The sequence below is a fragment of the Sturnus vulgaris genome, chromosome Z, assembly GCF_052056855.1.
Source record: "Sturnus vulgaris isolate bStuVul1 chromosome Z, bStuVul1.hap1, whole genome shotgun sequence".
NCBI classification, from domain to species: domain Eukaryota; kingdom Metazoa; phylum Chordata; class Aves; order Passeriformes; family Sturnidae; genus Sturnus; species Sturnus vulgaris.
The window spans coordinates 65,851,573-65,868,504 of NC_142283.1; the positions used below are offsets into that span (position 1 = coordinate 65,851,573).

At 38.7% G+C, this 16,932-nt stretch overlaps 2 protein-coding genes across 4 annotated transcripts in view; one reads left to right on the forward strand and one right to left on the reverse strand.

Annotated features, from left to right (window-relative positions):
* Positions 1-16,932, forward strand: part of LOC148219890 (molybdopterin synthase sulfur carrier subunit-like) — an 85,445-nt gene that overhangs the window by 23,498 nt on the left and 45,015 nt on the right. The window lies entirely within an intron of this gene.
* Positions 1-16,932, reverse strand: part of ITGA2 (integrin subunit alpha 2) — a 67,308-nt gene that overhangs the window by 7,938 nt on the left and 42,438 nt on the right. For both annotated transcript variants that reach the window (XM_014889709.2, XM_088156329.1), the window contains 14 exons: positions 15,862-16,065; positions 14,938-15,074; positions 13,328-13,467; positions 12,216-12,367; positions 11,059-11,169; positions 10,433-10,515; positions 9,507-9,648; positions 7,835-7,927; positions 6,750-6,826; positions 6,568-6,651; positions 3,399-3,501; positions 2,496-2,606; positions 1,948-2,052; positions 1,535-1,648 (listed from right to left, as the gene is read on the reverse strand). In XM_014889709.2, coding sequence (XP_014745195.2) covers positions 1,535-1,648; positions 1,948-2,052; positions 2,496-2,606; positions 3,399-3,501; positions 6,568-6,651; positions 6,750-6,826; positions 7,835-7,927; positions 9,507-9,648; positions 10,433-10,515; positions 11,059-11,169; positions 12,216-12,367; positions 13,328-13,467; positions 14,938-15,074; positions 15,862-16,065 — 1,656 coding nt within the window. The remainder of the gene's footprint in view (positions 1-1,534; positions 1,649-1,947; positions 2,053-2,495; positions 2,607-3,398; positions 3,502-6,567; positions 6,652-6,749; positions 6,827-7,834; positions 7,928-9,506; positions 9,649-10,432; positions 10,516-11,058; positions 11,170-12,215; positions 12,368-13,327; positions 13,468-14,937; positions 15,075-15,861; positions 16,066-16,932) is intronic.

Here is a 16,932-nt window from a genome sequence, read left to right on the forward strand (position 1 = left end):
CTGTGCAGACACTGATGGTTCACTGCTGCTCTTCTACAGCACCACAAGGAATGGCTTCAGGGTCAAGGGAGCCCAGGACCACTCTCCAGCTGAACCAAAGGCAATGCCTGCTCTGTCACTTTGCCTCCTCAGCTGTTTCTCCGTGGTAGGACCAGTTACCATGGGCAGCTGTGGGTCTGCAGTGGCCAACACACCAAACTGACTGTTTCTGCAGTGTGAGTTATTGCATCCCTGCATTGTGGCCATCTGCCCAAGTGGTGCGTCCTGCACACCTAAAAGTTTAGAAACACATCTGAGCACTATTCAAAGCACCTCAATTCCTAAACACATCTTTTCTTTGCTTAGCAGGTACTGGCAAGCCCTTCTTGGACAATAGCTGATTGCCACTAAATAAAATTTCCACTAAATAAAAAGGCTGATGATATGCATTATTATTTGAACTGAATTTTGACAATCAAATAGAAAATTACAAAATGGGAGATGCGAGGAGAACTATGACATATGATCTTTCGTTCCCAGTGATGTTAAACAGTCGGCCAGTGATGGTAAACAAACCATTCCCACTCACTTTTTTGTGAGGGTAGTAACCTTTTGTTCAAGTCTTCACCTTCTGCGTACCTAACAGCACTAACAAATGGCCTTGACCCAGCTGATTAGAAAAATACAAATTTTAAAGACAGACAGATGCTTTCTGTCACACACTTCCATAACACATTTAACAATATCAACCTGACCTTTTCCTTTTAAGAGTGAATGCTGGAGCTGACAACATCCCTGCTGTTGAATGTCAATACCTGCCACAAGAATTGCCAGACACGCTAGGGAGACTGCGTCACGTTCCTGACGCGTCAGGCAAATCCAGGACTCCAAGATCATTTTGTTGGTTGCCTAGCTAAGAAGCAAATATGGTCTAACTTCAAAAGGCTGGTAACTCATGATGAGTTATATCCTGGAGGACAAATGGTGATTGAAAATAGGCTGACATATTGATGGATATTTTAAGCATCCTGTAGGTCTCTAAGCAAGGACTGTTTCTTTGACACCTACTCTAATAAACACAAAAAAATCAAAGATAGTTTCCACACTTTCTATATCAAATAAAACTGGCAGCACTAACAGGGTTTTGGTATTTTTATGTGATTTAATGATGATCACAATGTAGGCTGTGATGTTCAAAAGCTAAAAGCATGATTATTTTACAGGCTATGATGATACTATGCTCTGCTGTCCTATGATGAGTTTTGTTGAAACTGTAGTTCCCCTAGAATGAATCTAACAGATATAGGAAATATTTTTTTCAGTTGCGAAGGTTGCATTATCACAGCATTTTCTTAGATTCTGTGCTGGACTAAAGTCTTATCAGCTCCATTATGCAGCCTCACTACTTTTAGGTTCATGTTTTCAATCTGGAAAAACACAAAGTCACATAGAGTCTTTCTAGAGTGTAAGGTCTCTGTACTAAACTTTGAAAAATATCAGGAGTTTGAAAATACTTGAGTATTGGATTCTCCATAAAGATGCAGCTGATACTCACGGCAGCAAAGGTTCCATTCCAGATTTGGGTGGACACATTCACAAAGTACTCTCCCTTCAGTGTCATGTCTTCTAGTTTGCATGTGATGGTACTGCACTTCACGTTCTTACAGTTCTTCCAGGGGAAACAGCAAGAAGAAGCAACAGCATGCATTAAAAATACACTTTTAAAAATGTTCTTGCAACATCCAGGATTTTTGCCCTTGCCTTTGCTGTTCTGTGCATACAAATTAAGTGGTTGCAGGCTGTGCTAAAGCAGATGCAGTGTCTGTGAGAACATCCATAGGCTAAGCTCCTGCTCAGTAAATAAGGAATGCCACCCCATCACAGCTTTCCTCACAAGTACAGGAATAAGCTCAGCTGCTTCCCTCAGCTCAGAAGGTCCTGCTTACTGCAGCCCAGGGTTTTACTCACCAGTTCTTTGGAAGCTCTGAAGTTCTCTTTTGTGAAAGATGGAGAATAAAGTCTTTTCCCTATTTGCAGTGGATTTATCTGAGCATCACAAGTAACACCTCTGGCCTAGGAAAGATGGCAGGAATGACACTGGATGACATGCTACTTGGGAGTTTGTACTCATCATAATAATATATATTTCTGGGCTTATATGGTGGCTTTTAAAGTCTGAATTCTTTAGGAAACTAAGAGTATATGGTTTTGGTCAGAAGTAATTAATTCTTATGACACTTTTTTTTTTTCCTCCCAAGACCGACCTGAATCTAAAAATCTAAAAATTTCATTTTTATGATAACTTTTCCAGGAATTTGGGGAAAGACCTAATTGAAGAGATCCAGATACTCCACATCTGCCAAGTAATAGTTTAGTGTACTACTGGCATTGTGGTCCCCCTTTAAGGAAGGGACAAGAGGAAAGAGCATAGATTCTCTTACACTAAGCCATAATATTGGGTAGCTAATTGATGTTATAGTACCGATAAAGCCCTGAAACACAGTTCACTTCTATACCTCATCTGTGGTGACTGCAGTTAGGTACATCAGTGGGTTGCCTTTGCTGGTCATTTCTGGAAGATTGATTGTTACAGATGCCATCTTTACTGGAATACTTCCGGTTGTTACCTGCAAAGCAGAAACCTCAAGAGTTAATTCAGGTAGCTATGCATAAATTATTTGATACAGCAAGAAAGTTAAAAATAATGGATGAGTATGAAAGAACTGGACTCTTTTACATATTTTTTTTCCTTATTAAGACACTGGGGTAGCAATTTTATGAATAGTAAAGCAGTAAGTATACTGTATAACTCCAGTTTCCTGTCTGTTTTCTCAGCAAAGCTCATTATTAATTGCATGAAATATGTTTTGAAAACTAAATATTCTGCCACGGCCAATAGACCTGTTTAGTTCTTTGGAGTAGCAGTTACAGGAATGGAAATGGAACATAATTTAAATTTCTTCCACGTTGCATATTTGGATCTAAGTTTTTTCTGTGTTATGTAATGAGCACTGTGATTTGGCTTGTTCTTGCATCAGGTTTGAGCCCTTAACCCTTGCCAAACTTCAAGTTTCAAAGTCCAAGCCTGCAAAGACTTGTTTTTCATTTCCAAGTTGTCAGGAGACTGTGAAAAAACAGTTTAAGTTGGCCTAAAGTTAAGCATTAACCATCTTTTAAATATGTACACAGTGCAGGACCAATCCCTCCCCCGTTCTACTTTTGCAAATGTCATCCGTAACCTTATGAAGACTCCAAGCACTTATGCTATTTGCAAATTTTTTTTCTTACTTGACCTATTCAAAAGCCTCAAAATCAGACAGTGAAAGCAGGAGTGTTTTTTTTTAAATCTAGGTTTTGGGAGCAGGCTACAGAGGGAGCTAAGGCAACTTCTTGAACCAGAACAAAACAGAGTTACGAACCTTAACTGAGAAGTTGAACGTGGGGCCAATATCTTCAAAATTATTCACAGTGGAAGGAATGTTATGACCAGAGTATACTTCATAAAAGTTGATGTTGGCAAGCCTGGTTAACAACCATAAAACAATACATTTCAATTTGGCAGCTGCTTTGAAAACATATGTTACTGGATATGCTTTTGTGAAACAGGTCAGAAGTACAGACAGAGAAAAAGTCAGTCACTTAGATTCTTGTTTAAATTTTACAAAGTTGGTTAAGAAAATGGTGTACTGAAGCCCAGACCTGGAACAAATATGTGAAATTGAGACAAGAGAGTTGTACAGGATACAGGCTCTCCCAGGCTTCTAGACCCTGCATTGTTTCAGGGCCATACTGCAAACTCCTTCTCTGTGCACAAACTGCAACGTTGACCCTTGCAGTCATCTTTTGCTTCAGAAAGGGCCTTCCTGGCTATCTTCCTAGGTACATCTGTAACTGGTTGGGAATTGTGGAAACACAGGCATCACCCTGCTTATGTACATGGTACATAGCATATAGCCCTCACAGTCATCTTTGGGTCACATTCTTTAGTAATTATGGGGTTTAAAATCCAGAATTTCCAAAGTAACATAAGGGAGTTTTCAGCCCACTGCAGCACAGAATGGGAGGTGTGTGATGCACCATGTCCTTCCAAACATCTGTGGGTGCTTAAGGACCTCAGTTAGTCAGAACCACGCTCAAAGGTAAGGAAAACCTTGTGGAAAGTGAGTGCATCTCACTGTCTGTCTGCTACCTGTGAGCAGGTCCTCTGCTAAACCATCCCAGAACTGTGTCTACTCTTTATCATTAGCTTTCATTAGAAGGCTAATTTGAGCAGTCAAAAAGCAAGCTGGTGAGAGAGTTAACAAGAAATAGGGCTATTACAACTCCTACATCAGCTCTTCCTATTACACAAGGAATCTATCATCTTTTCCACTCTCCCTGTTGAATGTGGGTAACATCTGTGTGTAAAATCACAATTTAATGTGTGTGCAGCATCACAAATGTGCTTCTTGATCAGTTGTGGTCCTCCATACTGGACTGTGGATCCTTTTTGATCTTCAGTACTTTTTCCCATGAGCCCTTTCCTTGAAGGGTTTGCTAACAGGGACTCCAAGGAAAACACACATGAAATATTTTCTGCTTCCTTATTGCAGAAGACTCCAGTCCTTCCAAGATGCACAGTATCAGCTTCCTTATCCTTTCAGAAGTCTCTGGTAAGACATTGCTTCACCTTCTCCTAGAAACTCAGGAAATTATCCCTAGAAAGACTTCAGCAAAACAATACTTTTCTCAACTCTTGTATTTTAAGGGATTACTTCTTGGCTGTGTTACCTGCCTCAGGAAGAAATTAATTCCAGGTAAATACTTCCTAAGCCAAGTTATACCATGGCTTAATATGCATTTCATTTCAATCTTTTAAATTTATCATCTTCAGGAATAACAAACAATTTTCTGGCAGTAGGTATTCCTTCATTCCCTGATGTGCATATGAAATTGCATTTTCTCATATTTAGGAGATGTAGCTGAACTCAAACCCTTGTTTTCCCTTGAATAACTTTTATAGACTAAATTCCTGACTTCTTCTGAAGCTTTTCATTTAAGTTCATATTTCTCAGCCAATTAAACCTGCTGATTCAAGTTTGCACCATCTGAATTTCCTAAGAAGCTAGCCCTCTGTACAGATGCTCCTGCAGCCTCTGCTGCTTCTGGTGAGGTCTCATACAACTTCCTCACGGAGCTGAAAGAACTTGCACCACTGACTCAAATGCTTCTCTGCGCTTAAAATAATCTCAGAAATTCTGCATGATTCCAGGACTCATGCACCTATTCATGATGCAGGGCCTCCAATATTCTGAAACTGCTTCTGCAAAGAAGGTCATAACACTAATCTTCTATACTGTGTTCCCTATTCCAGCTCATCCTACATAGCAGCCAACAGTTTTCTAGCAATGGTGATCTCTGAATATTAATTTCCTGGATCCATTGTTGCTGTGCATTTTGAAGCAGCTCCTTCTTTTACAAATTTCTTTTATTCTCTGAATATCTACTGGGTTTTTAAAATTTAATTTATATTTAGTAATTTTTGAACACTTTGGGATGCAAAAGCATTTTTTCACCTAGAATTGGTGACCAAATGCATTAAGTGTAACTACAGGTTGAGCCTAGAAATTCAGTATTTGGGAAAGATAAATCTTTTCTTTGATGAAAATTCAAATATCCTACCTTGATCTGAGAGTGACACAGATCTATTTCTGTTTCAGTTGTAATCTAAGTTAAACAGTAACTGAAATAATTCTTGTTTGGAACAGTAACAGACTAATTACTGTTTGAGTGCATCCCAGATCACAAGAGCATTGCCAGGACTCAAGATAAGAACTTTCAAGCTCACTATATGAAGATAAAAGGTCTTAAAGGCTCTTTGTTGTTCTCTCTCCCCCTGCCTGCTCAGCTGCCTCTTCTTACAAACCACCCTTCCCAGGATAAAGGATCCCTCTTGTAACAGCCCTAACTTGCCTTCTACATGGAGAAGAAAGGGCTGGCACCAGGCAGGGGGTTTAGACTTGAGCCAGAATCTGGATGGGTGCATGGGAAAGCAAGGGAGAATCTGCCAGGCGTACTTCAGGTTTTAGTTCAAATCATTATCTCAAACTGCTAAAAAGTTTCTAGTCTTGCTCCAGGTTCAGCAGGTACATCCATAATTTTTTTCCTTTCTTCCTTTCCCTCCTTTGCTGAGAGATTAAGTGGGGCATATTTTTCCTTTTGTTATTCTTTTGTTTAGTTTTGATCACTGTAACTCCAGATTCGATTCTATGTCATTACATTTGAGCCAAGAAACCCAATGTTATTATACAGTATATACTATTTATGTTATCAAAACTACATGCACTGTTTGGCCTTCATATCACTTCAGTTCACAAGAGCATCTGTGACAACTGTTCAGAGGTAAGCACAGGTCCACAACTTCCATAACTTTTTACATTTAAGTTTGGTTAAAAGGACAGAGAAATCTGCTACTACTGGTGAAGAGGGAACTTTCTTATTACTTCCAAAACAAAAGCAAAGCTTCACTATATTTTAGTGGCCTTTCAAGACTGTTAACTTCAAGTGGCTTGGCAAAAGGACAGTGTCTGTCCACACGAGTCAGCATACCTTGTGAAGTGAATTTCTGCATCATATCGCAAAGGAATCGATAAGGTGACCTGGTTGTCCGAGTCTTGCTGTTCTTTACTTTCACTGTTCATCAAAACACATTTGAGTCAGCTGTAATAATACTGTTTTATACAAATAAACTTTTAATATCTAACTTGCTTTCATATCATTATGTACTTTACCTCCATGCATGAAAACTTAGAACTGCCACATTCTGAAGATTTTTAAGGTTAAAATCAAAGCTAATATCAAAGGATACCTACAGAAGAGACAAGGAACACACAGTAAATGACTTGGTACAACATCCAAGGGACTTCCCAAAAGGCATTATTCATGTGTGCAACAATCTAGAACTGCCCTCTGTGTCTGAATTCTCTACAGATTTCTGTGTAATATTTCAGTAATTTCTTAATACTCAGAATTGATTTGTTCTTGCATTCTGCTACAAGTTGGTATTCTTACATAAACATGAGTTAATTGCATTTTAAAATTGTGTAGACTAGCTACAAGCTGCAACAAAAGATGTTCACAATTCCTTCCTTTTAAACTCTATCATTGACACAAGCTTTGTATTCACACTTTTCTTCCATTTGTTCCAGCAGGTCCACTTTGAGCAATTCCATTAACATTAAGAACAAACTTAACCCTTTATATAGATATATTTTATTATTCTACATGTCCCACCACAGAGCATCATGTTTCTGTTTTTTCTAGCAAGTTTCTTATTGCTCTAGGTGATTATGTTAGAGGCTAGAACCCTGTTTCTGCTCTGCCCTTGAGGAATAAGAGATTCCATAAAACTGTGGATATCCTGAGGTTTATGGTAGATATGAAAAAAAAGATATACAATTCATTATAGGGCTGTGTGGGCCTCCCATCTCCTCCCAAAACAATACTGCTTTCTTGAAGAGATGAGATTCATGGAACAGGTGAGGGACTGAAGGAGGGATTTGATGGGAATGGTGCTTAATTCCTAGGAGCCTGCACATGATGCTCTATGCTTCTCTGCCCCCAGCTTTCACTCTCCAAAAGCTACATAACTATAGCAGCAATCGGAAGTTGTGGGTTGTGACAAATAGCCTTGAGAGCCTTTTTTTCCTTTAATCTGGTAGGGAGTCACAAATTTTAAGCCCTAGTTTGCATCTTTTAATGCCTCTATTGTAAAATCTAAGAAACCCTTAACAGTAATAAATACAGAGTTAGGGAAAAACAACAGCAGAAAAGGCTTTGGGTATCGTTCAAGGTTATTTAAACATGCTAGCTGTACCTGTTGTCCTGTTCTGAAAACAGGATAGCTTATTTGGCAAATGACTGTACTTTGTGCTGCTCCTGTTTCACACGAGACTTCAGACCCATCACTCTGCAGAGAAAACAGACAGAAACACCATCTTAATATCAGGTTTTGATAAGGCAGAGCAGTGTGTACCATCAACAGCATATGTTTTATACTAAGGAGGAGTGAAAATACGCAGCAGATGGGTGGGCCAGGAGGAAGTCACAAGAAAGGTGGGACAAGGACCATTCCTATTCCATTTCTTGTGGGCTGTAATCATCTTACTAGAACTTTGTGCTGAGCTTGGAAGAAGGAATACAGGCCAGAAAGTACAGGTCAGCTTTAGCATTAACTTCTACAGTCCTTTTTTACAGAATTTTTACAGAGCTTTTGCATATTTACACAATCTTAGAGCTGGTTAAGTATTTTCACTGTAGAATTTTGTGTGTGAAGGGGAATTCCTACAGAAATCAAACTTTCTGTAGGAAAATCTGCCATACATAATAGTTTGTTTACTACTTTGCAGACTATGGGGTTGTCATCATCCTTGAGTCAAAGACAAATTCCCAGACCAGAGCCAGTTATCAACCCTTGGAGAAGAATTTATTAAAAAGTACTGTCTTTTGTAAAAAACATTCCTGGTAGACATTTACCATTCATTAATTGTGCTACAAAAAAACCCTCAAAACAAAACCCCCCAAAAGACCCATACATACTCAGTTTATATTTTTCTTCCTGCCTTGAAGCAGGCACATTTTTGGTCCAAACTTCACTTGCAGGCTGAAGTGCTTCTAAGCAAAAGAGCTTTGAAAGCAACAGAAAATTCTAGCTCCAGTGTGGTCTTTTGGCAGGAGTGAAATGAACAATCTTGCTGCACAACAGGATGGGGAGGTAGAGGGGCACCCCCAGCGTTGTGTGCAGTACTTTTGCCAATTCATTGTTCAGAATAATGCTGCTCTTGGGCAGGAATGAATGCTATCCCTCCTCTCCCTTAAGTACAGGGATTGCTCTGGATTTCACTCCCAGGATTATCACGCACCTCTCCAGCAGGAGCTTGACCATATAAGCCAAGCACTGAAATCTGCATTTCATCCTTCGTGAACCATTTAAATTATAGGTATATTGTATTCCCCAAAATAGTATGCATAATTCCTCTCTTTCCCCTTCGCTAAGATAAAATTTGTTGAAAGAAGAGCTTTTGGTATAGCAATCATGTCAATCTGATTAACTGTCTAGCTGGAACACATGGCCTTGGCAGTAACACTATTTCTAGATCCAAAGTCTGTGCTTTAAGGATTCCTCATCAATGCTGCATGTCTGATTTATCAAATACAAATTCCCTGTGGCACAGCAACTGCTTCAGGCGTGTTGCTGAGAGTTAAGAAGAAGGTGTGGGTGCCAAGGCCTAAAGTGAGGAAAAGATGTCTGAGGTGAGGTCAAACTCAACAAGTTGCCAGCTTTTATGCTGAGTTGGAAATATCTCTCCTTGACCTAAATAAACTGATATGCTGGGGGAATAATTCTGGTGTCCAAAAAACAAATTATGTGAGAGTTTTGTACAAACATTCTTTTCTGGAATAGGCACTGCTAGAAAGGAAAAAAAATTATCTGAGAACCTCAAAAATCAGGGGCAATAACAGAAACAGTGAAGCTGGATATCACGCACCGGTAAAGAAGATGAGGCAAAAAACAAGTTGTCTGAAAATGTAGCCTGGATTCTGGTGTTATATGCATTTTCCTTTTTATTTCTCAGTTTCACATTGAACGTTAGCCTTCTGTTTTTGCTGCTGACAATAAACTGTTGTTTGCTGTTAGAAAATAAAGTCCATTGTTGTAAATAGAGATACTAGAACAGCTGTGGATCAGGAAAATGTGTTGCCTGAAGCCAACAACAAATAACAAGCACAGCAAGACATTTCCTACATTGTACACACTTAAACACTCTGCTTTCTAAACCCCTTGGCATAAGAAATTCTGTGATGGTGTTTCCTAAAACTAGACAGAATTATTGTCTTCCAAAAGTGCAGGACTTTGATTATGTGTTGTTATAGCAACTTTGCTGAATTTTCAAGAGGTCTACCCTGGTGGGAAGCTGGACAGAGTGGGCAGCACACATGGGCAGCCTTATCTCTGTAATGTACATGTATGCATATATCTGATGTGGACTTAGAATACGTGTTGCCCAAAGAGCTGACCACAGCTCCCCACTGGCACAGCTACTGCAGGATCCTTGCTGCTCCCTGTAGGAGACATGAAGACAGCTGCTGCAGCTGTTGCTGCTCTCCCATTGCGCTCCTTTTCCCAACAGCAACCAGTCAGACATGATTTGTCCAAATACTATGTCCTCATCTCTAAGGTACCAAAATTTGGGTTGGTTTAAGCTGACAGGAGTCCTACTTCTATGTTTGCATTCCTATCCCACCTCTTTTTCCTTGATTAAATTTAGATTAAAATGCCATTGCTTTTTTTTTAAATCTGTGGTGTTTCTAAGTAGATGTTAAACTAGAAAGGCATTCTCCTCTAGAAATTCAAAGCCTACAGACAAACCAACTGGTGAAAACATTGGACTCTAACAGCTGATTCAGCTCTTACCTGTCATCTGCCTTCCGCTGAACATTCAGAACAAGATCACAGATACAAAGTTCATCTTCACCACAGTCTTTAATAAAAGGAAGCTAGGAAAAACAAAAACATTTCCTGAACGACAGGGCTCAACCTTTAACATTATCCGAAGACAGTAGAATGCAAACTCCTTCAAGCTGAAGCAGATTCTTGGTTTGTAGATAAGAAAATCCCTCTAACAAACATTAAAAATCTTCACAAAGGAATGAGTGTACTGAATAATGTGTTGCTACATGTCAACTGATCCAAGAACAGTACAGACAGGTTACTCTTCAATGACAGCAAAAGCGATGTAGTCAAATTAGTTCCATCTCTCTTTTATGTACATTTTACTGTAGAATAAACTGAAAGAATTCATCTTTGCCATCAACTAGAAGTTCACAGTGATGTGGCTGAACTAGCTTTGCTTGTTATGCTATGGTGACTGATGTGTCTGTGAACAAGCTCATGCAATACAGGCAAATGTATAAAATCCCTCCATGTGACTTCCATGGAACACAGTTTTCCCTTGCATGTACCTCTCTGGTGTTTGTGGGGGCCACACATTTTGGATGTGTACAACCATGCATATCTGGATAGTAAATCTGCATACTTACACTATAGGCCACAGATGCTGGAGAAGATATGTCCAGAACAGGGCTGGAGCCAGGATTAGCAAGGCCAATGTCAATGCGCAGACTAAGTGAATTCACTGCATCTGAAGGTTCCTGTAAAACACATGGTTCAAATGATGGCTGCCAGCACGGAAAATGGTAAAGCTGGCCATTTCTATTGTGAATTGAGAATGCGAAGTAAAAAAATACTTGATCTAAAACAGTAGAAGCAGCACTTCAAAGCTTCATTTCTAAAGAAAATAATTTTGTGAGATTGACTAGTGTGGGCTCCTCTAGGTTAACAGTTTTTAGTGGGATTTCCATGATAAAACTGATTTTTCTACGATTCCTAGACTGTACACATCACAGTAACTACTAGGGCTAAGGAAATGCAGATTGTTTCCAGCTGTAGGAGCTGGTCCTCAAAACCATCACGAGGTAGCTTTCATTCTCATCTAGCTGAAGAAATCAAATTCCTATTCCACTCTGCCTTACCATCACAAAGAGCATCTGGACCTGAGTGACACTAAAACACAGTAAATGCCATGTTTCCTCTTTTTCTCAGTACTGGATTAATCACCTTCTAGCCCTATGGCTTACTGCTCCATATGGCACTCAATGTTATTAATAGGTCACTGCAAAGCAGAGCAGGGACAGAAGTCCTCTACCTGACCTAGCATCATGCAGTAGGGCTTAAGGCAAGCCTCAGGGCTGTGTTCAGTCTTTGGTTCTGGAGAAAAATGGAGACCTGCTTATTTTTATTTAATTCCTTGGTGTGCACCAGGGGTTAGAATGCACCCAAAATTTGCCTGAATGTTAGTCTGAAGAAAACATTTGCATGTATGTCTTAGTTCTTACAGAAGAATCTACTCAGAGGGAAATTAAAATCTATTTAAACTATAGACCATGGGTTCAATATTACAGCAGAGCTGAATAACACAATTAAGAACCCTCTTTCCTATCCTAAAAATTTGTACTGAATATGACAGTTATTTGTTTCTATGGAACCATAAACTTATTAAGTATTTTTCAGCTGGGGAGATTTGGAAAACATAACTCATTCAGTTCACCATGCATGAAATTCACATTACAGACAAAAAATAATCCATGTCTTCCTCTGCTCACTTTTGTTATGCAACACTACTTGCAATTGCACTTACTTGTACACTGAAGACATCGTGTACACAATTCTCTTCATCATGTACCACAAGATCCCTCTGCATGTACCTTTCATTATTTTCTTTGAAAAATCCTCTAGAAGTCACTCTGGAGGACTGGAGATCTGCATCCAATGTTGCATTGTACTTTATAGCTACAAAAAGAGTAACAGTACATTTTTGACTGGGCATGGTTGCCCGTGATCTCATTACTATGCTCAATATTATAGGGACCAGGCTTTCCAAACCACACTAAATATTTCATATTTTTCATAGCTAAACACAGGGCAGTTTCAAAATGAAAATATTTTCTCTTGTGTTTTCCCAAGCAGTCAGACAGGTTTAGGTCCTGATCTGCAAGGAGCACATTAAGTGGCAATCAATCCAGCCTCCACTGCAGATGTCTGAGCCTGCAGCTCAGGCAAGAAGCCAGTCAGCAGGGCCAGGGTTCCTCTAGATAAAGGAGCCTTGCAGCAATATCACTGAAGCCAGGGTGACTTTAAAGAATCTGCATCTTCTCTTCAATCACATAATAATTTCCACCTTCTCTTTGTTTTATGAGTAATATGTTGTGGAAGTTCATTGTTATTTTATAGTTTAAAATCCCGAGTTCCTAAAAGCACTTTATGTAGCACTGCAGCAGTCCAACTGGTGTTATCTGTGAGATTGAACTTAAAAACTTCATGGGAACCCACTTCTGGTCACAGAAATATTCCCTGTCCTCTGAAAAGAAGAGCTTCCTCCCACTGACAACTGCTCTGAGCCTCTGGAAAATGTTTAATTTTCTTTTCCCGAAGAAAGAGGAAAAGCATGCAGTCTGTTGTTGAAACCAGAAGGCTGGAAAAACCCAGCTCCTCACTAATAACCTTTCTGAGGATTGTTGAACAACAAAGACAAAGCTCTCTTCTATACTGTTAATTCCCCACTTTTCACAGAGTATGGAGCCAATGATAAATTAGGTCTTAAAAACAAACACTTTCTCAAACACTTAAGTTTTACATTGATTTTGTGATTCTTGACATTCAATCTAATACATCTTTAAACTTTACATTACTCATTTGAATAATGGACTTTTGAAGTAATTAATATAAGAAAAATCATTTAAATACTCTTACCCACTTGATTATTTTTCTTAGCAGGTCTAAATGTAGCCTGAAAACATATTTTGACAGTTACATCTGTATTCTTGTTCAGCAGACTGATTTTCTCAGGTTTAAATGAAGCAGTTATGGCCACATTTGCAATGCCTCTTGACCTGAAAAATATATTTTAAAAGTTACATGGGGTTTTGAAGAACACTAGGTAACATAGAAGCTGTTGTCTAATACTATCTGTAAATGTTAGCATTGATTTTTTTGGCTCCCAATGTAAACTTATTTTAGTGGCACTTGTAAAATTATTTTTCCTTAGGTATACATGAATTTGTTGATATTGTTGCTTACAGTAATAATAATATGTATTTTCATGTCAAATTAATGGCTTATTGATGTCTTCATCCTAATGCTCTAATCAATCCCTCAAGGTATCAGAGAATGAAGCCCTTGGCCTATTTTCCAAATAAGTAACCTTCTTCTCCTTTAGAGCTCTTCTGGGAAGGTGAGAATGGGTAATTCTTCTTTTTATTTAATAATCTAATTTTTCTGAAAAACAACTTTCATGTAATTAATCAGGATTTTGCAGAACAGTTTCAAAGGAGCCCTACATGTAAAAACAAACACTTTAATCAAAACAAAAATGCATTAATCAGTCCAAATGTCAGAGCGAAAGAAGAATAAGCATCTTCATTAATCAAATCTAAATAAATGCTGGTACTTCAAGGAGCATAATTTTCTTTAATGAAATTCCCAGCAGCAGCAGCAGCAGCAGCAGTCAAAGGTCCAAACTGACCATTCATTTTTAATTATCTTGTATCATTATGAAAGAAGTAGCAATTCTGTGATTTTTTTCTTACAATGGGGAGCCTAAGGCATGAAGACAGGCAACAGATAGGAAAGGAAGCAGCATTTGAATTAACTCCTCAAGCAAGGAGTGGAAATCACAGCCTACTTAGGCAGGCAGATGATTTGGGTTCTGTGAAAGCTTTTTATATTTTGTGAAAGTACTCCAACTTCTGTGCAAAGACAACGTGCCATTAAAAATGTGTTTCTGGCCAGAACTAGGTGTCAGGTCTCTATTGCTGCCCTCTGTCCTTACCCTGCAGGACAACACTCCCCCAATATCAGCCAGTAAAGGTCACTCAGGTTGTGTGAGACGTGGTTTCACCTGCCTCAGGCTCAGATATCAAAATTATACTGTGGCTGATTATATGTGAGGTACATAACCTGCTGTTACAAACACTCTCCATCAAGCCCCATTCCCTGCTGCTGTCCCCTTTCCCTCTGTGTCTGCACAGCAGTAGCAGGCAGATGTCTTCTGACTTTTTCATTCCTGGTCAGGTCCCTTCCACCAGCCTCTGCCACCTGGCTTCCTCCCACATGCCCTGACTCTGCCCTGTGTGCTGCCTTGGCTTTCAGTGGTTTAATGATAAATGCTTAAAAGAAATTTAGTCTAATGCTCTTTTTTTACCTAGTTTTGATAGCAGTGATGAGGCAGTAAGTGTGTTAGCGTTGAACACATGGAATGAAAGATCTCTTTAATTTGCTTATTTTTCTGTTAAATTAACTACATGTTCAACTGCTGCATCTGAATCACTAACTGCTTCCTTTCTAAGAAAGAGTATACCAACCATAGCACAACCACATTTCCATCAGCACCAACTGATACGTCAGTAATGCCATCGTCATCTAAGTCTCTATGGCCATCTACTGATCTTCCAAAGAATTGGAGCTTTTGTCCAAAAGCAGAATCCGATCCTAAGATTTTCTGGGAAAGAGAGTTTGGTTACTGAGTTTGCCAAAGCACGCTTAAGTCTGTATATAGTAGCCTAATGAATAGATTTTCACTCATATTCCCTGTATATGCAATGTATTGTTTAAAGAAAATGCATTTGGGGGTGTTTATTCAGATGCTTTTGTAGCACTTTTTTCTCCTCTGTTGGAGCAGACAAAGGACTAGATTTTTCTGTCTTGGGAGCAGATCAACTAACTGACTGCTGTATGCCAGATACAGCTGGAAACTTTTTCCATCTTACATTGAGCAACTCAATGAATATGAAGCTTAATAGGAGTTCTAACAAATACTTGCTGCAACCACAAAATCTGCATGGAAAGTGATAATAAGATTACCATTACAGTATATATGAAGACCAGTGAAAGACTTCCCCTTTAATAGTATGTATTTGCAATTTGCAGAGCTGGGACTTATCTAATCTTCATTGCTGTACATCAGCACTAAAACCTGGAAATAATGGGTGTCAAACACTTTTAGGCTATTAGCTGACTTCACACTCAGGCATCAAAAATGGCTCAGAACAAGAATCTTGCAGATCCTTTTCCTCTACATGGTTAAGTTACAAGCAACATAACATCCACCTGGATATGCTGACAGCTGAAGAAGGAAGGAGAGCTACAAAATGTGAAATAAACCACGAGAATAATCGTACTCCTTTAAGAGACTGAAACAGTAGCCAATTAAAACAGAGAGAACCTTCGGTTTTCCTCTAGCAGATTTAAAGGCACTGAGTATAGCATTATGCAACACAGTTATTTACCTGAGAATATTTGGTACGTATAGTCTTTTGAAATCCATTATAAATGTAAATTGCTCCAGAGTTTTGGTTTTCAAGTGGTGCACCTATTATAACATCATTAAAGCCGTCCAAGTCAATATCTGCAAGTGCTGCAATTGCTGATCCAAAGCGTGCATTTTCGGACCCCTGTGGACCTTCCAGGAGTTCTTGTTGATCCAAGATTCTCTTTAAAAATTGAAAAATAAGAAAAAGCAGAAGCACAACTATCATTGCAGCAGATTAGACATAGGAGCAGTGTCTATGTGCATTGTTTTTTGTTTCTGTTTTCCAGTACATTTCCCTCAGATAGCTCAACATTGAATTCCTTCCCCATTGTATTGCCCATTCAGTTTGCATTATGTCTCAACGTCTTGGCAAGAATTACACAGCAAAATCAAAGCCTGCTATGCAAAGTCCTAACAGCAAATATAACCATATGTATGAAGCTTAAATGCCCTCTCTGTCCTCATCTGACTGTTCTGAAGTTTCACAATACATTGAAAAATACAGTTTCCAGTTTTGGATTACTGGTTTTTATGCAGAGGGAATGGAAATTATGTAACTGGACATAATTCTTTGAAACAGAAATGGAATTTCCTTACTAAACTAATGCAAAAAACATGTGTCCAAATGGTAAACTTCTGACCTCTCCAATGCCAATGAAGAAAGAAAGATTGGAGATCTTCATAGTTAAATAATCCCACTTACATTTGATTAAATTCAACTCCGGCAAATAGCATTCTCACCTTTAACCTCAGTTATCATACTGTGCTTAAAATTTTAGAAATAACAGCCAAGTTATTTATTAAAAATTATGACAAAACTATTACTTGCGCAACAGGGACAACTTGCACAAATCCAGATTCTTTCAAAAATATTAAAAACACCTTTCATTATCCTTTCTTATTTAAAATCTAAATAATTTTAAACCCAACATTTGACAACAACTAAAAATTGCAAGATAATCTTCCAATTTATTTGGTTTTCAAAAGCAAAGGAAAAAATAACCTTTCATTTTTCTTTTCTTTAATATCTCATGTCTGATACCACAGG